The sequence below is a fragment of the Blennius ocellaris genome (assembly GCF_963422515.1).
Source record: "Blennius ocellaris genome assembly, chromosome: 15".
NCBI lineage: Eukaryota > Metazoa > Chordata > Actinopteri > Blenniiformes > Blenniidae > Blennius > Blennius ocellaris.
In genome coordinates this window covers 10,718,853-10,742,498 of record NC_137664.1, presented here as the reverse complement: position 1 = coordinate 10,742,498, position 23,646 = coordinate 10,718,853, and the positions used below count along the sequence as shown (strand labels likewise).

At 43.6% G+C, this 23,646-nt stretch overlaps 2 protein-coding genes across 3 annotated transcripts; both read right to left on the bottom strand.

Moving 5' to 3' along the window:
- Positions 1 to 1,872: 1,872 nt before the first annotated feature.
- On the bottom strand, positions 1,873 to 10,100 carry slc35e4 (solute carrier family 35 member E4). 2 transcript variants are annotated; one of them, XM_080510121.1, is made up of 3 exons: positions 9,965 to 10,100; positions 8,449 to 9,062; positions 1,873 to 5,420 (listed from the first exon to the last, which is right to left on the bottom strand). In XM_080510121.1, exons 2-3 carry the CDS (start codon positions 9,038 to 9,040, stop codon positions 4,888 to 4,890), a joined length of 1,125 nt encoding a protein of 374 aa, XP_080366247.1. In that variant the 5' UTR covers positions 9,041 to 9,062; positions 9,965 to 10,100; the 3' UTR covers positions 1,873 to 4,887. The 2 variants fall into 2 exon arrangements, with proteins under 2 accessions (XP_080366247.1, XP_080366246.1); XM_080510120.1 differs by lacking the exon at positions 9,965 to 10,100 and having other exon boundaries at positions 8,449 to 9,946.
- A 2,845-nt stretch (positions 10,101 to 12,945) lies between these two features.
- osbp2a (oxysterol binding protein 2a) lies at positions 12,946 to 22,642 on the bottom strand (the record flags this gene model as incomplete). Its single annotated transcript, XM_080510119.1, has 14 exons — positions 12,946 to 13,088; positions 14,025 to 14,245; positions 14,400 to 14,584; positions 14,988 to 15,083; positions 15,369 to 15,472; positions 15,612 to 15,732; positions 15,850 to 16,095; positions 16,183 to 16,317; positions 16,412 to 16,478; positions 16,559 to 16,679; positions 17,014 to 17,182; positions 17,321 to 17,571; positions 20,854 to 21,059; positions 22,482 to 22,642. The coding sequence occupies 14 exons, from the start codon at positions 22,640 to 22,642 to the stop codon at positions 12,946 to 12,948; spliced, it is 2,226 nt and encodes a 741-aa protein (XP_080366245.1).
- Between the last annotated feature and the right edge of the window lie 1,004 nt (positions 22,643 to 23,646).

Here is a 23,646-nt window from a genome sequence, read left to right as displayed (position 1 = left end):
GAAATGTTTTTTTTTCAAATCACAACTTTGCTTGGATAACTTAATTCACAGCAAATTAAAAAAACAAAACAAAACTGATAAACTTGATCTAAAGAATGTAAAGGAAAAAAAATACCACATTCATTGTCTATGCAAGTCCACGAGTAAAGAAGATATAAACAAGTGTGTGCGTCTGAGCAGAGATGTTTGTCCTGCTGGAATACTCCTCTGTGTATGTCAGCAGCTGGCTGAGTGCAGAGACACGTACAAATATAGTAATGCAGTGGAACCGGTGCGTTACTGAAACAGAGATAACGGCATGGAAACTATGCGCTTGAAACACGGGTTCCCAAAAAATTCCACCCCCCACCGAAAAAATATATCCGACTGGGGGGGGGGGATTGTGTGTGTTTAAAGTGTCTCACCTGTTCCCAGGATGTGTGATGGATGCTGTCTCCAGGGTCTTCAGCTCTTCTTTCCTGCTCCTCCTTGAACTCCTCTGGAGGGGAAGAGTTGAGCCCTGGCAGCACACCTCGCTCTGCAGAGCTTCATGAGGATGCTTGTTTGGAGAGAAAGTAGGGATAGCTTTTGCATGAACCTCCCAAAAAAGGGATGAAGAAGGAGGAGGAAGAAGAAGAAGGGGAAGGGAGGGACACATCAGACCTTTTGGTCGTCCATCTCCGTCCCCCCGTGGCAGCATGTCTCCTCTGCCCCGTCTCCGAATCGTGGGTGATGTCATGTTGAAAATGAATGGGACACTCTGCTGGATAAACTTTTCACTTTCGAAACCATAGATCTCACTAAGTGTGAGCCTCAAACTTAGGGTGGGCTGTCAAGGGTTAACTGGGCAAAAAAAAAAAAAAAAAGTGAGCTTCACTGCCTTATTCAGGCATAAGACTGAACTGTTTACAGTAAGAAAGGAAGCTCTACATGGGGAGGCGACGTTTACACCCGGGGACAGGCAGAAGCATGCACATCTGGACGAAAAACACCATCAATCAAATAGTTTCCAACTTCAGCAGGGTGACTCTAGAGTTTGTAGTTTAAGCAGCGCTTGAGCTCATATAATAGAAAACAAATTGGCCCCATCCAGTGGTGGACATTCAGAACTGCTCCACAATACTGGACAGCAAGTGCCGTTAGTATAGTGGTTAATATTTTTGCCTCACAGAGAGAAAAATCCCTGGTTTGAGTCTGGGCTTTAGAGGCTGGTTGGGTTTAACAGCTCTTTTTCCTGACATGCAGACATAAAAGTGGGCAAAAGTAGAAATTTAGGAACTCACTTTAGCGATTTACTGGCGATCTATCTCAGTGGTTGACTTTAGGGAACATTGTAAGGGTTTTAAGTAAATGGTGACAGTGCTCTCTCATGGACTCCAGTGTTAAAAGTGCATCTGTGTGTTTGGGAGGATTTTGTTTTATGTCGAGTCCCAAGGGAGGGATTTGGATTTACTGTGCCAGACGCTTTAAAAATCTTACCGTTTCAGCTTTCCCCGCTGCACGCTCCTCCTAATTTAACGATAAAATATGTAAAACTCAAGTAATGCCCCCTTTTGTGCATTCGGAGGCTGTAATGTTACTCATAATTGATTTAGTAATTTGCAAGGGGCTCATCTAGTTTTGCGTTTACTACAAAGGACTCGGTGAGATTCAAATCGGACATTGGTACGGCACAAAACATTGAATTTGTTTGATATCTCCAAGAAAAAAAACAAAAAAACAAGGGACTCAGCAATGAGGTGTTCAGTTTTGTTAGTTTATTGTGTCAGGTTGTCGGTTTCAAGCAACTGCAGGTCATGTAACAGTGAATTATCCACCTATTTGCCCCCGAACAAAAGCACCTGCATCATTCAAAGTCCCCCCCCCCCCCCCCCCCAAACTACAGTATGTCCAAATAAGGCATGAGGCAAATGTTTTGTTTCTTTAAACCAGTCAATATTCAACCAGCCATATATGACTATAAAATACATAAATATATTAAAATAACTATTTACATCCCACTAGCTTTGCAAAACAATCAAAACCAGTATATACACAAGAACCGTAGGCTTTGAAGGTAGTGTTATCGTACCCTGTCAGTGCAACAGTCGCTTATCTCCAGATTTGTAATCTGCTCAACGTGATAACAAGCAGCCAAACAGGTAGCGTTTAACTGATTATATATATATATATTTAAAAAAAACAAAAAAAAACCCAGAGCATATCTTTTTTTTTTTTTTTTAATATGTTGACATCTGTGATAGGATTATTCTGATAACTGAAAAAGTAAACCCATCCTCCTCATGCAGCACCTTCCTTGTCGTTATTGGGAGACCTGCTTGACCTCAGTCCTCTTCCTCTGCACGCGCTGCAGATCCCATTGACCCGCTTGAGGTATTCGGTAATATCAAGACTACGGAGTGTCCTGCTCTACGTCATCTTACACGTGTAAGCTATTCAAACCAGCCAAAAGCACACGATAAATTCTCAAATACATCCGTCTCGTATGCTTTGTCAACCATTTCCCGTGAAATCATGAAGCGCGCGACGACGAGACGATTAAAAACAAGCTCATTCTGTGATTGGCACCCTGGAAACGTACGCGCGTGACGGATGGGACTTCTATGGCAGAGTGTGATGATAAAAACAAACACATCAAAAGACGTACGTTGTTGTGTCGTGTGAAGACCTCGCACTACGCGAGCGACGGCCACGTTTACGGACAGAATCAGTCAAACCGAAAATCGGTCTTCAAAGAAAATATTTGGCATGCTGTACTAGTACAAGCAGTAAAACGTACCCCCTATTTAGAAAAAGGGAAGAGCCCGAGACTCAAAGACCAAGAGAACAAAACGACTAACTTATACAATGTAAACGCAGGCGTTCAGGTCTTCTGTACAATTGTTACACAATGCTGGTGCTTAACATTGAGCCACAAGTGTACTTTCAGTTATTTTCTAGTTGATTTCATACTCAACATAATTTGTTCCGCTTAAAGTACCGGTACTTTTTGAAGTCAATTCTTTCAACATGCAACAAAACTAAAGCCAAATGAGCCGATAAGATCATTAAATCACTCGTGTTGCGTGTATGGGAAGTTATAGGACCAGCTGTGAGAAACTTGCCGACGGTCTTGTCGATACACGCAAAACGTTCCACGTACTTCGTGCGGCCGCATCTAGTGTGTCGTTTTGCAGAGCGAGGATCCCAAACCGCCTCTTAAAACCAGGCTGTGACTCAGAAGCTGCAGCTCCTAGATTCTCCTCCTTTTAGTCTATTTTAGAAAAGTCAATAGATTTATTTTGTTGGTGGAAAAGACTAAACTCCTGCATCCAGTAGAACCTTTTATTCACCGGCGAGGCAGTAAATCTACATACTCAACATCTATGTTGGCTTTCGTTTTGGTTTTCTGCCACTAAATTCCGGCCACGGCTATCCGGCTATGCTCCTCGGACATTAATAACTACATCCTTTTCTTTTGTTATTGATTTCCAGGTGGTGCACTACCGAAAGGAGCGCTCACAGCAGGGGTTTGCATGTTTAGCTGCCGATTGCAAATATGATTTTTTTCCCCCCACCCCCTCAAAAATTTTAGACTGAGGAAGAGCAGCATGCAGTATTACGCTTGTGCTTTTCTCTCAAAAGAGACTGGCAGCACCTAATATTTCATACATGCCGTTTTAAGACCAATAGCTATACAACATCACACACCAGTGACTACATGGACCTGCAACATAATAAATATTTCGCAGCAGATACATCATCTCTATTTTTTTTCCTCTTTCCTTTCTTTTTTTTTTTTAAATAAAATAAAATAATGTTAATATAATTCTTTAGTAATACTAAAAAAAAAAAAAAAAAAAAAAAAAAAAATAGAACACTGTCCAGCAGGAATACGTTTTTCAAGCCAAGCTGGTGAGCCAACTTTTTTTTTTTTTTAAACAACGTCACCGTCACAGAAGGTGAGGATAAAAGAGATCTTAAACAACCCGATTAATCCCCCTTTTTTTAACTTGTCACTGCGCCTGGGAAAAAGAAAGCTAAAAGGAAGTGACACTCCTTAGAGATCTGGTGAACCCAATTACTCGAGGTACGCCGCGAGGACCACAATTGGACCGTCTCTCCAGGGGCCGCCTTTTGCAGGTTGGGGGATGAGAACAAAAATCTAGGACTTTCGGCGAGTTGGGAAGCCACACAGAATTGAAAAACACGGCACTGTGGTGCCTTGTGGAAAAAGAAAATGTGCTTCAGTAGGTAACGGGACATCTCATCGCATGATTGTAACTTCTGCCTCAACGCACAAACTCTTGATAGAACAAATATGCCTACTGTACATACCGTCGAAAAAAATTAAATCAAAGCTGCCAAAAGCACCCAGTCCCTCACTGCGACGGGGTGGCTGGGTGGTCGTCGTGTAACAGTACCATAAATATAGATTTAATTCAAATTGTGCCCGTACAGACCAGGAGGCAAGGTGCCTTTAAAAACCTGCCCCCCCCCCCCCCCCCCCCCCCTTTCTACGCCTAAAAAAAACGAGGCTCTCGCTGCAGTAGATAAATGTCCATGACAGCCACCCAAAACGTCAATTTACAGCCCTCTGGACGCGAGGACGTTTTCACAGTGGAGGCGTATGAGTGACGGCGTGGACACCTCAGTAGGTATCGAACAGTTCTGTGTGCTCATGCATGCATATATCGCTATAAGTTACAGATACGAGTGATTTACAAATGAATCGGGGGGGGAAAAGATGAAATAGAAGGCAACCTTTTTTCCTTTCTGCAGACTGGATTTTGTGTGACATCAATTGGCACAATGGGGGGGAAGGGGGGGGGGGTCAGTCAATGAGTGACATTGTCCTGATGAGGTCACACTCCAGCTGCTCTACCACCTGACGACACGAAGAGCTCAACAAACTCCCCTCCACCCGCCTCAGTCCATTTTATCTTCCCGTTTCCCATCCAAAGTTTGCCGCTGACATGTACTTTTAGGCGTATCCGCCGTGTCCGAGTCTTCTCCGCTCGCACGGTGAAACCCCCCCCGTCCGGACTCCTTTGCTTTGGCTCGCCGCGCGTCCAGGTAGCCGGCGATGAACTCGGAGTTCTGGTAGATGAGCATGCCGGAGAGCGTGAGCACGGCGCCGGCGCAGCTGAGGGCGGACAGCTCGCTGCCGAAGAGCAGCTGCGACAGCAGCAGGTTGCCCACCACGCTCAGGTTGCCCAAGATGTGCAGGGTGACGGCTGAGGTGAGCGTGATGACGCAGCAGCTGGCCAGGTTGTACATGACGGAGCCCAGGCAGCTGAGCAGGATGAAGACCCACAGGTGGCGGTCGTAGTGCAACGGCGACTCCAGCATGGCCCAGTTCTCCAAGGCCAGGGCGGCCACGGCCAGGATGCAAAAGCTCGGAATGGACATCAGGTAGAGCAAGAAGACCGAGTTGATCTTCTCCTCTTGAAGCAAGATGCCTGAACAAACGAAGAGATGCGGGCAGATTATAAGCAGAACGTGAAGTTTGATTTCCGTACCTGCGACCACCGACCTTTAAACTAAAATAAATAAATGTACCCGCGCAAACTGTGGAGATTATGTAAGAGCAGCAACCACATTGACTCGTAGTGGGTGCAGAAAAAGTGTTCCCTGCAACCTCTGAACTAAAACGACCTGAAGAAACACAGGAATTCTTGAGGCGGATTCAAAACTGGACAAAGATGCAGGGAATCTCAGCGATGTCGGAGAGGAAATTATTGTTGTTGCTCTGCGTGTTTTGTTGATGCACCGGGGCCGCGTGACAGGAGCAAAACATAGAAGAACACGTAGAAGCCGGCATGCAGACACTGGAGAGAATTTCAAATTAAAACCAGAAAACGCATCCTATAGCTTGACCCGTGAGCCGCAGCGGGGTATGTATGAGATACTGATCAATACATATGGAAAGCATTGATGACTGAAAATCCCTGTTGAAAGAGGATCACATGCAAATATTTGTGTGTGAAGATGGATTATGGACTTTTTTTTTTTTCTTCTTCTTCCCACACAACTACAGACATGAATCCCTGTAGAAGAGAATGACTTCTTTATGTCAGCACAAGCCATTTAATGTCCTGCAGGCTGAACCATAAAATACAAAATGCTGCTCTTTTGGTTTACTGAACGTGCCAGTAGATGTTTGTGTTCGGTCATACAGACTCTTTCCTGATGGACGACAAGCCACGACTTGTGATGATGGTTAGATAAGCTCGAAACTCTTGAAAAGGAATCAACAACCTTTTAAATATTTCTGCGGATTGCACATGAGCACACCTGTCGCGTTGCCCTCGTCAGACCCCAAACCGTCTCTGTGATAGCGCCTGGAGCGGAAAGGCAACATTAAGGAAGTTTGATAACCCGGCAACCCGTGAAACCAATTATCTCTGGTTGGGAGTTTAAGGGGTTCAAACTTGCTTCCACGGGCCACGGAAGTCACTCCAGACGTGCCCTTACGGTCCGAACACCATGCAGAGAACGATCACCGAGCACTCAAATGACATTACATCTATATTGTTGGTGAAACTGAAACTACTTTCCGTAGTTTTTCCCCCCGACGGCATGGAGCAGCTTGCACAGCAGCCATAACCACTGATGTGTGACTGTTAGATTTTGACTGATTATTCGACTTGTATTAAGGCTGCTGCAGTTTTTTTTTAGTTTTTTTTTTAAAGCACCATAGAAGACCTTGCACCATTTGCCAAAACGTGCCGTTTACACCTGTTGTGCTCTTTTAAAGGTTAACCGAGAAAAACAAAATCATAACACGAGAGAAACGCTAAATATAGCTTCTCTGAAACTCGAGACGACATCCCCGGAACATAAAGATTTAGCGGCGATTTAAAAATAAGTAATGTCCAGCAGCCTTTATTTGCTGGTTTATAGATTTGACTCCAAGTCATAACTTCCCTTCTTACATGTTTATTTGCCAAAAAGGTCAAAGCCAGGGTTTGTAAACTCTTCGGCAAACTTGTAAAGTCTGTCGCCGGGATTTAAACGGATCACCTCCGTGGTCACGAGCCCTGCGGTGCTCACCCAGGAACAAAGTAAGCAACATTGCATTCCTCTGAGCAATCCCTAATATATGACCCCGAGTTACGCAACTAAATTAAAGCGCGAGCCTCTATATATTTTTAGAAACGCACCACTTTCCTTTTTTTTTTTTTCAAAACCTCCACTGACCAAAACCATGTTATGGAGACTAATAATGTTAAGCAGCCTAATCTGGCGAACACAATCACTCCTCTGTGTTCCAATCGGTTTTCAGGAAGAAAAAAAAAACAGCTTTAAAGTAATTCATGCAAAAAAAAAAAAAAATGTATTAGTGAAAGCACAGAACATGAGATAATGGAGATACAGTGGGAACATGTACTAAGTCAGCTCACATGACATGACAGAGTTTCTTCTTTTCCCAGACGTTAACTTAAAACTGCAGCCGGGTGCAGAGACTCACAGTATTTACTGGGGAAAGTATTAAAGATGCTGCTTTTATTTAGACCGGCGACTCTTGGCTTAAGCACACGAAAAAAGTGATCAGGGGACATTTGATCTTTTTTTTTTTTTTTCCTCTCCTCTTTTGAGGATGTATAAAATGAAATCGAAAATGGTTATGGGTTGAATTTGGAAACTGATTATTGTTGCCTAACTTTTTGAACACTGTTAAAACTGTTTACATGTAATAACACAAACATATGATCACGGTCATTAGATTTCATTTATTATAATAATCTAAAAACGGAGTGAATAGCTGAGTTATTAGTTAACAATAACTAAGACAGAAAAAAAATGATTATCATTTATGAAATCATTTTTGAACTTAAGTCACTGACTATGATGTTTTCCTTGAACAACAGACTAACTGGAAAACAACACATAACTGAAAAACACCCAACACCTGCTCAATCACAATTTATTTGGTAACAATGTGTTTATTTAGAAAGCAAAATTGTTAGAAATTGAGATCATTCTTTCTTGTAAACAAAAACTAAAGTAAAGTGTTGACCAGAATGACCTTACTGCGCTTGTTTTGTACGCCAGTGATAAACAGTGCCACTTTACTTTTAAATAACTAAAAATGCCTGGGAAAAAGTACATTTATGCCAAATGACAAGGTACTGGACAAAAATGAAGATGATGTTATGAGGACCAATTGAATAGTTCCGCAGTTTTGATTTGATTTTGTTTTTATTATGTTGTCTTGGCAACATAAAATATGCCAGTGTGTCATTCCACCGTAATTTGAGGGTGTGTCACTGAGCGGAGGAGTGAATCACCAAACGGTCTAAAAACTTCCAGCACCAGAAGCTGCTGCGGTGTCTGGGACGGAAAACACAGACGCGTTTGCTGATGTCAGCCGCGTGACATGGGAGTAAATGTTGCAGCTCACAGAAGAACCCATTCCTGAAGCAGAAAAAAAAGCAAACAAAGAGGAAAAACACTGAAAAAGACTGATAAAGAGCATGTACTCACTCTGTTGAATGGACTTGACGCCTCTCAGCATGGTCGCTGCAAACACAAAGAAGCAGCCGGTCTGGTCGAACTGCACCTCTCCCATGATGCTGAAAGACGCCCCCAAGCAGATGGGCATCATGGCGGTGTATTTCAGGATGTGGTGCTGCTTCCCAAGGATGAGCGTGGAGATGGCCAGAGTGAAGAGCGGCGTCGTGGTGTAGATCATTTGTGCAAAGGACAGCTGGACATAGTTCAGACCCATGTTCCCGAAGGCGATGCTGGCACAGAAGGTCAGACTCAACAGGAACACCTTACACTTGGCGCTGGGGGTCAGGTCCTGCTCTCCCGCCCCCCTGTGCCGGACCACCCGCAGCTTGATCAGCCCGTAGTCCACCACGATGGCCGTCAGCATGTGCAATGCCGACAGCAGCAGCGGGTACCTGAAGTTGTACACGGCGAAAATCCATTTGTTGAGGCTGGAGATGGTGGTGCCGGTCACCAGCCACACGATGACAGCAGACAGCAGATGGAGCATCTCGGCAGGGGGTCTCCTCCTGCCAGTCTCTCGCAGGGTCGCCACGCATTTGGAGAAGCCATCGGCGCTGATCATATTCTTCTTGTCATGGCCCTCTCTGGAAGGGAAGCACATGTTGAGTCCAAAACGCTCATCTCCAGAATGAAAACTTTAAGAAAAAGTCTTAAGAGCCTGGGCGAGCTGCTTGCTGCCCCATCTGCAGGGGCTTTTGTTGTGTTCTCAGCGCCGCCTGTAGACACGTGTTCCTATTTTGCCCGGTTGTGTAACGAGCCCCTGACTGAAATGACACATGGTGGGAGTGCAGGAGGGAGACAGGCGGAGGCGAGGAAGGAGGAGAGAGCAGATCTGTTCAGGGCGGGCCAGACAAATAATAGAGAAGGGAAGAAAAAAAAAATGTACGCGCCTTCTTCACGATTGGTTTTTATCCGACATGCAGCAATGGACTGACGGGGACGAGTAGGTGTGATGCACCAAAAGCAGCGGAACTTTTGGGTACTGGACGTGCTTGTAACCAAATATGATCAAAAACAATAATAATAAAAAAAAAAAAAAAAAAAGCCTACGACACAGGCAGCTGCTGAGTTTCCCCACTCCATTCTGTGCTTTATATAGCTGCTGACTTCACCGGGAGGTCTTGTGACTGAGCGGTGAAGCGGAGGGAAGCCCTGCCATCCGAACGCGTAGTGACGGCTTCAATTCGCTCGCAACCAAAACACGTCGTTACACCACTGACACCCGCGGCCATTATTTTTGGATGAAGGTTTAATTCGGTGACCCCCGCGTGGTGGTGGAGCCGTTGTCACGCAACACCGCGCAAGCCCCCGTGTTTTCGGCGCTAGCTGACGCGTAGCTGTTAGCATCCAGGTAGCGCTGGTTAGCTTCAAAACAAAAACAAACCGTGTGTGTGTGTGTGGACGGGTGTCATCTTCCCAGCGCGCGCCGACACACGCCTCCCCGACGTGTCGCCACAAGTTGACTTAGATGGTGTTGTTTATCTACCTTGTCCTCTGAGCACTGGTCGCATCCCTGAAGCCTCCGTCAGTGGATCGCCGCCGCTGCCAGCCGAGAGGGGAACGCGGTCCGGAGGCACACGACAGTTTATATAAAGGGCGACGCCGCGCGTGAACTGCACGGAGCTGGCGACCTTTACGCACGGGCGGACGTAGGTACGCAGCCAGCCTCGGGGCAGAGCGCACGGAGAAAAGCCCCCACCACCACCACCTCAACAAACTCCTTGTGGCGTGTTTAGAGAATTTTATTAAATGTTTAATATTCAGGAGGTTAAGTGGAACTACTTTAATAGTTTGGTTAATGTATTTCTTCTTTCATTTTGCTTATGATGGGCAAGCTAATGATCAAAGAGAGGTTTGCATTTCCAGAACAGCCCACATTTGTGAATGCTGAAGCTGAATAAAGCTGAACTGTAACGCTGACAAAGCTGATGGAGACACCCCTGAGTCTCCAGGGCAGCAGATGTTGATCATCCGTTTTGTATGGGACATTTTTCAGTATTTTTTTTGTGATTTATTCGGAAATGGTTAAAATAAAAAAAAACATACCACAAATCAGAAATGTCCTGAAAAAGCTGCACAATTTGATATTTGAATGGGTCAAATCGGTGTTTGTTTTGTATTGTCATTTCTGTCAGGTTTCATTTTACATTCTCTGTGGCAATTGCACAGCTTAAACAGTAAAACACAACACAATGTCTGCTTCATATATTTATTTCAGCTCAAAAATGTAAAATTTCTGAGGTAATTGGGCACAAAAGGTGAATTCACATCATGTGTCAGTAAGAACTCACACACAAGTAGCTAGGTGATGAGGCTTCTCACTACAGAAGTGCACGCGCACTTTAAAACCATGCATAGCTATATTTTGCTATGAAAACCGTTGAGTTATGTGGTATGTATTAATAGGCAAGCACAAAATTGTGCTTGATTTGAACATCTTATTAGTATCATAGATATAATATATTGTATCTCTCAAGCTTAAATCCACAATTTACTTTTCCCAACATGTTATGAACTGGTATATAGTCTTGACTCAATTAGAATTATATACACAAACAGAGATTCACTTTGAATATTCAAGTAATGTGAAACGACATTTTTTATTTGCAGTGAGTGTGAATGAAATAAATCTATCTCTAATAATAATAATCTTGCTATGTACAAGCCAGAAACCAACCAGGCAGTCTTACATGTGCTTCATGCCTGGTTGTACCACAGTAAGCTATTAATAAAAAAAACAACCCTCCAGGTTATTATTGGTTATAGAGTCTACGTATTTACTACTATTGTACATAAGTGCTCACTTGAAAACAAAACCCTTAGCAAGTGTGTCGTTAAGCCTTCCCTTGACTATTTCCTGGTAATTAGCAAATGGTTATAAATTCCCATGAATATCATTCATGAAATGTCCGAATGGTCTGAGCCAAAGTTTTGGTTGAAACAAACAACTTGTGCAGTGTTATTGCCGAATGCCAGAATAGATATATATACACACAACAAAATGACCATTTTTAATAATGATGTACCTTACTAAAGCTAACCATTTGTGACAGTTTTGATTGTGGGAAACAACTCGTTGCTACTTATCAAGACGATAAACCCTGAAATGCTGAGTAAAGTTATTACAAAAACTTCATACCAAATTATACACTCTCTGAGTAAATGCCTGCCAGATTGCTATAATCTGTACAAAATCCCTCATTTTGATGTAGTACTAACTTGGGAATTAGCTATCATTACATAATTAAGGCTAAAAATGACCATCGAGCACCAATATATTCCCTTGTCGAGGGCAATCCCAGATTTATGCTTCGGTGGAAGTGGATATCTGAGACGGTATTCCAGTCGCCACATGGACTTCTGACCTTTTGCAAAGTTTTGTGACGATCACAAAAACCTTTCATAATTATTACTGAATGAAAAAAACCAAAAAAAACAACCAAATTGAACAGAAGCAGCAATCTCCTGATGTTTAGATCCTGCTATAGGTCATCCTTTAAAAAGGCTGCTTCCTACATTTCCCATAATGCATCTCGGCAGTGTGACAAGAGTTGCCCAGAACCTCCATTAACTTGCAAAGCCTGTCCGCTCCACTCTGAGATTACTCAACATTTCTCACGGGAAAGTGAACACAATATACGAGAGTGTTCACAGGGTGTGTTGTGCTTTGATACTTGTGAACTGATATAATTGTGTAAAGCTGGTGAAGTACACCTTTAATCAAAAAAACCAGAGATAACATCAAAGTTCTGGGAGAAGGAATGATTACCTGTCAAACAACTCAAGTTGTTCATCCGAAGAGATCCACATGTACTTCAGTTTTCATGGCCTTGTGTTGGTCAGACACTAAACAGTTGTCTAAACACTAAACATAGTTTGTGCATTTCGTTAGGAAAAAAAAAAGAGTAAAAAAAAAAAAAAAAATGCCCAGGTATCAGGGGAGATCGATAGGTAAAGTTTTGCTGAGAAAGCATTTTTGCACAGAAGAAAGGCTTCCGAGCCCGTGTGTGTGTGTGTGTGTCTCTTCACACCCGCTGTCTCTGCAAAAGCCCTGCAAGGAACTCATTGTCCCAGCTTCATGGAGAACAAGACATTCAAAACATTTTCCCCAAGATATACATCGCACTCCTTGCCTCCCAAGTTATCAGCCTTCACACTGGCGAAGTGTGTTTCAGTGTACAGTAACACACTTTCCTGCAATGCTTTCACACACACACACACACACACACATACCCACTCACACCCACAAGCACGCAGGGATTCTTTACAGTCTCATAAATCCGTTTTCTCCTCTCCAAACTGAAGGCCATGCGTTCAGGAAACACGGGTATATTAGAGCAGAAGCGTTGAAACGAGAGAGTGAAAGGAGGAGTTTTTTGCGTTTGCATTTCTTGGCTCACACACACACACACGTGCTAAAACGAGGATCCGCGATTCCGAGTGCGTTGGAGTGAGCGACATTTTGTCCTAGAAGATCTCTGGACACTGACTCCAGTCTTGTCTTTCTTTGGCCTCCCAGTAGCCACCTTTGTAGACGTAGGTTCTTTCTCCCGTTGTGTCGTCTGTCCTCTTCTCAAACCACAGTGGCTGGTATCCTTCAAAATCTTGCCCTTGTGGAACAGAATCGAAATGTCAGACAGTGTAATCGAAAAAAAAAAGTCACTGCCACGTCTACATTTCTGGGACCCAAACACAACGTCACCACATTTATGAAGAACCGATAAGTAAGCGTAACAAATCATGAATAAATACAATCTATTCATCGAAACTTACGAGCCAAGTTGAAGGAGGATGCGATAAACTAAAAGTTTTGAGTCATCGAAATTGAAATCTTTAGCTGAAAAAAAAGTGTTCTTAATTTAGAATTACAAATACTATTACACAAAAGTAGAGCCAATGGAACAGTTTAATATGTCGGGTGCAAAATCAACCAGAAGGTATCATCGATTCCCCACGACAACATTATTATTAAACTATATATGATGTGGAAACCATGAGCAGTTTCTGACTTGGGAGCATGAATGGAATAAGAGAAATGTTGTGGGGGTTTTTTTTTCATGAGAATTCAAAACAACAGAAAAAAACTACAGAAAATTCCACACAAAAATGGAAATCTAATAACAAAAAACAATTTTTTTGAGGTGCTTTGCCAATAGATTCAAGTGTATAAGCGACACAAAAACAACGATTGGCCACTCAGTCAGACTGAGCAACTTGAATTAATCTATTTTTCTATCTTCTTCTGCCGATAGTAGTTTTTCTCAACGTGAAGAAATGCTCTATTGTATATAATTCTATATGAGTTTTAATTCAAGGCTACAGTGAAAACGATTGAGTAATGTTCAGTCTGCTGAGATTTTATTATCACTATGACCCAAATAACACACACTCCACCTCTAAACCAACTTACTCTGCTTTCCCTGTATGTATTATTTGTATGTTTTGAAGTTTTGTGCCATTAAAAAGGGTAAACAGTAATTTGAAAATGTATAAGTAATGAAGTGAGGGTCGCTGTCACCGCTGTTTGTCTTGATATTTGTACTCACCCTCCTCCAGAGCCTGATTGGCTTGCGCCTCCCTTCTTTTGCGCTCCAGTCTCTGACACTCCTCCAGTCGCTGCTTTTGGCCGTTTGCTTCGTCCCATAGGCCGGCCTCCATCAGCCGCTGGTCGGGACGGAGACGGCTGTCCGTGGGCGCCACGCCCTCTTCCGGCTCGTTCAAGGTGAGAGCCAGGGAGGAGAAAAAGTGCATGTTCTCTGCATTGTCTCTGGGGAGGGACAGGTAGAACGGACAGCTCATTTAGACAGAGTCAGACGGAGGGGAAAGACAATACGATCATCACAAAAGGTGAGGAGGTTGAAATGACACGTTCGGTCACTGAGATGTTGGGAGAGATAGGTCCCGACGTGCCAAAAACGTACGGGAGAGGGTATTTCTTCCAAAGCAGTTTGGGCTGCAGAGTCTGATACACGGTCTTTTGCTTTCCCTCGGAGCCACCGCAGCCTTGGCTGCTGTCCACGACTTTAGCGCTCTCCATCTTGTCGTCCCACGTCCCCGACAGGATGTAGCGGGCTGTGCCCTCTCTGTCCTCCACCACCCCGGTCACCTGAACACCAGAGGCACCGACACACAGGATGAGATCAGTTACAGACCCACTCTGATATATTCACGGCAGAGTCGTCCGTTCGCATGGGGGTCTTTTTTTTTTTTTTTTCCAATTCATGGTGTTAGACCATATGATGGTCTCAGCTGATGACTCATTGACTGTGAAGGACATGGTCATCGCAACATAAACATTAATCAGGAAACAGATCTTTCTTGGACTATGATCACTGTTAAGCTCTGAAGATGCAAGATTTTTCTTCTCAAGGAGGATCAAACTTAACATATGTTAGAGGTTATTGGGAACTCGAGTGACACTTTTAGCACTCAGGAGAGTGTTAAAAAACAAAAACAAAACAAGCTGATGGTAAGGCCAGAAGTCTGCTGTTAAATGGAAACAGACTTACTTTACGCGGAACGTCTCTGGAGAAGTAGCTGTAGGGGGAGAATTTGAGACGGCAGGTGTCTTTGGTCGTGTTGTTTACAATGTCAATGTCCCCCGACTGCAGGCAGCAAGCAGAAAGACAGGAAGGAAACAAACGAGACTCAAATGTTCGAGTTGAATAAGATAACCAAACGTGATAACTTATTCATTTACGTGTGTGTGTTTAATATAAGTGATTTTCGACAGTGAACATTTTATGTTGTGTCTCTTACGTCTCAACCTTTTAGAGTAATTCATTATAAGTTACCTTTACATGTGACCGCAGGACACAAGTGAGTTTTATTAAATTTTCTCTCTAATGAAGTGATAATACTGACATAAACAGCACTCAGCATGCACACACCTGGTCAATCCAAAGCTTTCCCACGATAATATTGTGCACCGTGGATGTGACTTTGCTCCACACATAGCGGTTCCCACTTGAGTGGAACTGTAGGTGGATGTTTCCTATGGGAAGAGCGACAAACACCACCCACACATTCGTTTTTACAGACCAGATCTGGCCCCGTGTGGCATTGCTGTTCATGTATACTGACTGTCAGCTTTGGACAGCACCGAGAAAAGCTCCTGGGTCACTGCTGCTCACCTAATGGCATGACAGATATATATTTCCCACGGAACTTGCTGTCAATCGTGATGTGCTGCCACAGGGTCCATCCTCGCCTCGACGTCACGTGGTGGGCAGCAGCTGGCGGATGATGACTGACCTGAGAGGGAAGCGTATCAGCTGGTGTCAGTGAGGGGCAAGTAACAAAAAAAATAGAACAAGGCATCTTTGTCTTATGTAAACAATATGAGAAATATGTGTTTTTTTTTTGACATGCCTGCTCAGAGATGGAGCGATAGCCATACTCCTCCAGTCGATCGAGCTCATAAGTCTCGCCCAGCAGAGGGTTGAAGGGCTTCGCCGTGCGGTGGACCGTTGTGGAGTAGGAGGAGACGGAGAAGGCTGCCACCAGGCACATCTGCTCCAAGGACGAGTCGCACTGAGCCGCCCGGTCCAGAAGCTCGCTGTACTCCAGATCCTCCGACAGACGTTGCAGCATCGACAGTGGCTCATTGAAGTTAACCTGCAATTGCGCATTTGAGAATCAACAAAACATTGACTAATCTATGTTCGTTTGGGAAGAGTACCCTTTGGTTTTTTTTTAACTTACAGGCATGGGTATCTTGGACAGGTCTTTGCCAATACAGTTTTTCATGATGCTCCACAGATTAAGGGAGTAATTTGGCTTGTCTGGAATGCGGCTGCGCCTCGTTCGGCGTAGCTGTATGTGGTTTGTGCCTGAATCCTGCAAAGAGACGCAACAAGACATGGAGTTTCATTTCATTTATCTACACAATGACATGATGTTAATGCATTTTCTTAGTATGCGTGGGACGTACATTCTCATTGTGAGTCCAATCATTGGGCATGATTCCACTCATCATACTCTGGTTACTCCCTGAGCGCCTGACAGAAAGAAATGTTAGTTTTGGGGTTTTTTTTGGCTTTATGTCGGGATGAATGTCCAACGGGAAGTCTTCACTGACTTGTGCTGTACGTTGCCAGTCGCAGTCACTGTTATGAATGCAGGAGAGTCCTCCATGGCATCGAAGAACTCGGCATCATCATTCTCGTCACTGGCATCCCCTCCCTGAGACTGCTCCACACCTATTTCAAGAAAAACAAAACAGGTCAACAGTTACTTGACATAAATATAACATTCAGTGGGAAATAAGCTTCACTGACGTCGAACTGTGGTGTTAAAATCAGTAAAGACAATTGTATGCTTGTCACCAATAGGTAGTTTACTGAACTACTCATGAATGTCTAGCATTTGTGATTGCTCTGTCTATTTATGTGCATATACAATGCAATTGCTGATAGAAGAGCAAGTGCAGCACTGCTGATGACCAACAGAGGGCAATACTGCTATACTGTGACACTGACGCTACACAGAGAGGCGCCAAGCTGTGGAGGAGACAAAGAAAGTGACATTTCTCACCTGGATATGAGGTGGGATTCTCCCTCCAGGCTCTCTCTAAGCTGTTGTGCTGTTTGGCCAACTGTTCGATGGTCTCCTCCAAATGGTGACGCTGCTCTCTCTCATGCTGCAGGGCCTTTTGCCACCTCCGGCTGTGAGATTCTGCCACATCCAGAAAGTCACGACAGGCCTGAAGGTGTGAATAGAGGACATGTGAGCGGACGCAGGCAGCTCCCCCTCAGCAACGTTCCCTCGTAGAGACGTTGGAAATGGTCGATGACTTTCGAGCGGCGAAGCCGCGTTGGAAGCTTGGATCAAAAGAACTCACATTGATCATAGCATTGGACGTGATGCGGAAGAGGGTGGCTCGCTCATTGACAGCTTTCACTTTGTCTGTGCTGTCGGTGGGTCCTCGCAAATCCTCGAGTTCACTGAGGGAGCGCTGCAGGGCGGCCCCGTGCTTTCCAATCAGCTCATTACAGGTGCTCAGGTCATCGAGCTTGCTGGCCAGGGTCTTGAGAACCCCCTGTGTCAGGGCTCGATCCTCCTGGGGTACAGGAGCCTCATCCCCTGAGTCATCTTTATAGAGAGAGAGCGAGAGAGAGAGAGAGAGAGAGAGAGATAACAGGGTATAATTACAGGCTATTATGTCGTTGCTGTTTATGTTAGTTCAAGTATTAACTTTAGTAAACAATAACATGAGATTAATGTGTCATCATGAGACCGATGGAAACGTACACTTTCCGATCTGTAAATTCAGGTGGGGACGTGCTGGCAGGGCGTTAATGGGGAACGGATGGCGGAGGATAATAACACCTCACGCCCTGATCCTTCACAAGCCTTTCCTCTACAAGACTGGGAAGCTGTGAATGAACACCGTTGCCCTGGAAACGTAGGCCTGTGCAATCAGGAGGCAAGGCTATTTTTAGAGGAAGAGGCAGAAAAAAAAAGATGACGCACTACCCCTCTCTCTCTCTCTCCGCTGTCTCTCTGTCTCTCTCTCTCTCTCTCTCTCTCAACCCTTTGCTGGCATGAGCTGAGCCATCAGTCATAGAGAGTTTCAGAAGAGAGCAGGGAAACTGATTGATTGATTACTAGGTATCACTCTTGATTCAGTTAAAGCGTTGATGTTGCCCCTCTACATTCTCCACTTTTATTTAGGTACACAAAATTCAACAAATACATCCAATCTGGGTCAGAGTCTTACGTTCTTACCGTTTGACACGTTTGCAGTTTTACAACTCTCCAAACTCTCCAAAGCATCGTTGGCTATTTAATTACATTTTCGATGATACTTTCTCCACCTACAAAAAAGTCTGCGTGGCTGGAAAGAGTTAACAGAGCGCCAAACAAGGCCTCTTGGAATAATAATTAAAAAAAGATACAAATCTGCAGTCATAGACTACTAAACAACAAATAATCCAGATTTAAAATGCAGGTCGCTGCCTTCATCCTATGTAATTAAACTTTTCTAGGTCAAAGCATTCTTTGTCTGCTGAAAGAAACATTGCGTGTTTGCGTGTGTGTGTGTGTGTGAGAAACTGAAAAAAAAACTCTGAAGCACTTTGACTGAATCTAGGCCAGCATAGCATTGCCTTGGAGTACCAGAGTGTGGAGGCAAATTACTACACTCCGTCAGAGAGGAAAAGAAACAAAAACAAACCAGGTCGAACTGGATTAACAAAGTCTCTGCAGGGGAAGATTAAAAAATGAGAGGGTGAAAGAAAAAAAAAAAAGAAAAAATATCCTTCAAGCTTCTGCAATGGTTCCATGACCCACATTATAGCAGACAGAGAAGCATCTCTCTTGACTTCTGGTGCTCAAGGTGTCAAGACGTGAGATTATGAAACCGAGATCTGGAGCCATCTGCCATGCAGCATGTTTACATAGACTCATTTACACTCATCTTTGGAATGATAGATGGACAACACAGGGCCAAAGAACACTTTTCTGGTGGTCTGCTCACTGATGGGTTATTTGTCACACAGGACGCTGGAGAGATTGAGACCAATCGGTGACTCATCACTGAATCATAGAAGAAACACACCCACAGGTGATATTGGCGGCCATCAGTATGGACACGGTGTGGGAAGAGAGGAATTGGGGGCTGACGATCAGGGGATGTACTACGAGCCACGGCAACACACACACACAGAGCGTTTACGATCTGGCTGTGATCGGATGAGAGCTGGCTACACCACAGTTAAACATTGTCTCATCCCTTTTTAATCAATTACCTATGTGCCTTCAAAATATCTCTTCAGAGTATAACTACATAACCAGTCCAGGGGCATGTGTAGACTCCTGCAACATCCACTTAATTACTGCTGCTCTAATCCACTTTTAGCCAATTAATATACCCCCGCTACTGAGCCCAGGAGCAAAAAAGCTCATGCCGGGATAATCTATAATCACATCACACACATCAGCAAAACACACAAAGATTTGCGTCAGTAATCACCCAAGCATAAAAAATCACACACATCACCACAAGCTGCTCACATTGTGTGAGACCAGACATAAAAACAGACAGATTTAGTCTCTGTGAGGGAAATAAATAACACCCGGAACGTGCAGATCATGACTACTGTGAATACAACTTCTGTATTGCAGGATTCATCAGAAACATACACACACACACACACACAAACTCTGGACAAAAATCTTTAAACACTGGTTAGTATTTCATCTACAATCGTTATAAAAAAAAAGGCAAAACATCTCCGGTGAGATGCAACATAAACCCCCTTATATATCAGTCTGCAGGTGCACTCCTCTTAACCAGCTTACAAATACACACCTTGATCAGCTATATTTAACAACCCTCCCCCCAAAAAAGTAGGATTATTTGTTACTGTTCTGGGGTTTTTTTTCTGTCACTTTTGAAATACTACCAATCTACATTTTGTAACAAATCTAAAATTGGTCAACTTGCTTAACTCCAAACAGACACACTTGGCCGCCAATACAAACAAACATATGCAATCAAAGCACGAATGCAAACACACAGCATTCTGCCCCACTTCTTCATCGTGCGGTCAGGGATAATAAAGAAACGTGGTACTTACGAGGTGACAATGACTGAAAAGGCTGCCCTCGTGTCTCCCTATTGTTCACAGAGTGCACCGTGAAAAAATATTTTCAATGAAAATCCTCACACCCTCCTTTTCTCTCGTTTTCTTTTTTTCTTCTTTTTCTTTTAACCGCTTCTGCTACCAGAACAGGTAGGAGGAGCCTAAAGGAAGGTCATTTCATTCAGCATTCGCTGTCGTCATACTGAAGGAGACAGGGAGGGAGAAAGCAGACAGAGTGGGAGGGAGAGAGAGAGAGAGAGAGAGAGAGAGAGAGAGAGAGAGAGAGACTACACATCTTTGCTGCTGGTTTATCCGTACAAGCATCCATAAAAACACGACTAAACAACCGGATCTCTTAAAGTCACCCTCCTCAAAACATTTAGCATCAGTCTATTTCAACATGACATTGTGAGGTCCAGAGATAAGAAGAATGAGTATCAAACGGATTGGTCGCTGGTAGAATAATTTAACTACAGCATCATTAAATGCAGCTTTGTCCTTTTTGTCTTTGCTCACACCCTTGCCCCCCCCCCCATCAACACCTCAGCCCCTATTAGAGAATATTGAATCATACTGCCATCGTGTGTCCCACAGTTTATATAACACTAAAGGCTCCGCATGAAGGTAAAGTGGGTCTTGGCTGCATTCAGGTTGCAGCTAAAATTAGTTTGACTATCACCATTTTTTTTTTCCCTTTACAAGAAATCAGTTTATTCGATTGCATCAGGGGATTCATGAATAAGGACATGAACAAGAAAAAAAAAAAAAAAACCCACATTGAGCTCACCTGAGTGATTCGTGAGGAAGGTGGCGTTGGATTTGGCCTGCTGCAGAGCTGACACCCACCGCTGACACTCCCCCTCGGAGGTGGCCTTCAGGTGGTAGCTTCGGCCTTCGCTGGTTAACACCATGTGGCAGGTGTCGCCCACCTCGATGTGAGCCGTCGCCAGGGGAATAGTCCCCCGGCAAGTGTGCGCCATCTCTGCCTGAGTCCTGGGGGAAAGAAAGGAAGAGAGAGAGAGAAAAAAAGCTGAATTTACATTTGCGTGCAACAGCTGAACAAGAAAGATAAACGTTGCAGCCTCGCCGCCCAGTCCCATATTGATGTGCTCCATTTACAAAATGGAACAGCTATATTTTTTTAACATACTTTGTTTTTTTAAAATAGCATTCCAATACATCAGTTAGACAACCTAACCTGAGAGGTGGAAGGAAAAGGTTTTTTTTTCTCTCTTTGTCAACAGAGAATATCTATGATCTTTTCATAAATATTTTATTCATGATTATAATGTATTTTTTATGTAGAAGTAGCCTACTGTAGTTTACACATGACTGACTACCTTCTGCAATTCTATAATTTATTTCAGCAGAGGTTCAAACTTACTCAGCCTTGTGAGAAGCTACAGAAAAAGTAAATTAGTATTTTCTTGCATCTGTCTGCATCCCCTTTCTTGTGCTATTACAGTTATTTATGACACAAAGAGTCAACGCAAGGTCATTTTATATGTTGAAGGACTAAAAGCATACTTCCAAACACATTTAGCTGTCAGTTTAGTTTGAATAATTTAGTTACTGGCTCCTCTTTTCACATATCCTACAAGAAATAACTTATACACTTGTTTAAAGATCTGTATGACAGTGTGAAATCTAACTTTATAAATGTATTTCAGCAAACATGTTGTTCATTGGATGTTGTTATGCAAGGATGAGTCAATTACATGGTCCCAGCAAGACTGTCCTAAAGTGACATGAAAGATTCGAAAAGCCAGAATGATATAAACATGAGACATTAAACATCAACAGTGAGACACAAAATTACCACAAACTAAGACGCCGTGATCAATAATATATAGCAAGCACACAAAAGACCCACAAAAAGCATTAAATAATATGATGACAGTCTATAAACAAAATATTAAGCGTGACAAAGACTCAAAATGTTCACAAACAAAGGGAAAATGGCCACAAGAAACTTTGCATAGCCAGAAAGTTAAAATAAATAAAAATAAAAAAGCCACCAAGAAAGATAGAAAATAACCCAGAATGGACACTAATTGCACCAGAATGACTACAAAGCATCGCCAAATGACCACAGTGAAAACAAAACATGACTATAAATTGATATGCTGAGCAAACAAAGACACACAGAGACATCACAAGGCCTTTTATAAGTCACACAATGGCCACTAATATCTAATTATATTTCAGGTCACAAAGAAAAGAACAATGAAAACAAAGAGAGACTAAATAAGTATGAAACTGCAGTTTGTCGAGGAAGAGGGTGGTGGCTGCTGCTGCTGCTTCTAGTCATGACTCAGACAATTCATGTTGCTCATTGAAAAGTTAGATTTTTCTATTCTGGAATGTCACTTTCCATTCTAATATGAAATAGGTGTGTGTGTGTGTGTGTGTTACCTGTAGTAGGACAGCAGGCCGTTGCTGAGGACGAACCAGCGCCTCTGGTAGCCCTTCAGGTAGTTGGTCCATTTAAAGAGCCAGCCCTTGTAGGCGTCCAGACACGGCAGGTGCAGCCCCGGAAGGGTCGGGGAGGGCAAACTCTTCACCAGCTCGTTCATCCTGTGAGCGTCGTTGGCCGCCCGGGAGAGCCCCTCTGGTGGGATACACGGAACGGAGGGAGTCGGTTGCGGCGGGCGGTGGTGGTCGTCTCGCCGAGAGTTGGTCAACAGCTGTGCGGGTTTAGCCGTTAGCGGGGACCGGAGGCGGATTACAGCGACCGTGTTAGCATGCAGCTGTGGATGTACCGGAGCTTTCTTTCTTTTTTTTTTCTTTTCCCCCCCCACTCCCGCCCCGAGACACCTCAACTTCTACCGGATATATTCACCGACCGGGTGACGTAGCTTGAGTGAATTAGGAGACCTCGTTATGGCGCGGGGGCGTGCAGAGGCTGCACTTTAACTGTTAGTGGCTGTAGCGCGAGGATGTGAGCGAGGGGGACCATGATGACGTCTGTTCACTGGATCCTGGCAGAAAGGTGCTGGTGCAGGTCCGCGGGTGGGTGCGCGTGCGCGCATGTGGCGCGTGTGTTTTTGCATGAATCTACAGAAACCGGGATCATCATTACAATCATATATATTTAATTTAACCACATATATATCAATAATTCTACATGTCTGACAATTAGAAGGAAGAAGTTTTAATGTATTTATTTCTATCACTTCCCCAATATTCAATCACATTTAACAAGTATCCCATTACATAATCTAATTGCTTTGGACTTGTATTTTCATTTATTTGCAGATTATGTGCTATGTGTACATTATTACTTTGTAACCTATAGTTTCATTGTTAATAAATAACATGTCCATCACCAATTTTTTTTTTTTTTTTTTTTAGGAATAACTGTTGTAGTCTTTAAATTCAACATGGGATTCCAACCTGGGCCAGTCGGATATCGACTGACAATAAAGTGCCCTTATAGGTGTGAATACAAGTGTGTCTGGTTGTCTGTCTCACTACATTTTCCCTGTGGTTGGATGAATCTCTATGCAGTGAGGCCCCAGCTAATCAATGTTGAGTCTTTCACCCTCACTTGCAACTTAGGTTAAATCACTGCTTCTCA

Bases quoted from the DNA above. Each gene is read 5' to 3' on its own strand.
- slc35e4 (XM_080510120.1), bottom strand. From the start codon at position 9,079: ATGTGCTTCCCTTCCAGAGAGGGCCATGACAAGAAGAATATGATCAGC. The intron at 5,421-8,448 runs GTGAGTACATGC...TCGTTTGTTCAG, and splicing joins CGTCAAGTCCATTCAACAGA to GCATCTTGCTTCAAGAGGAG.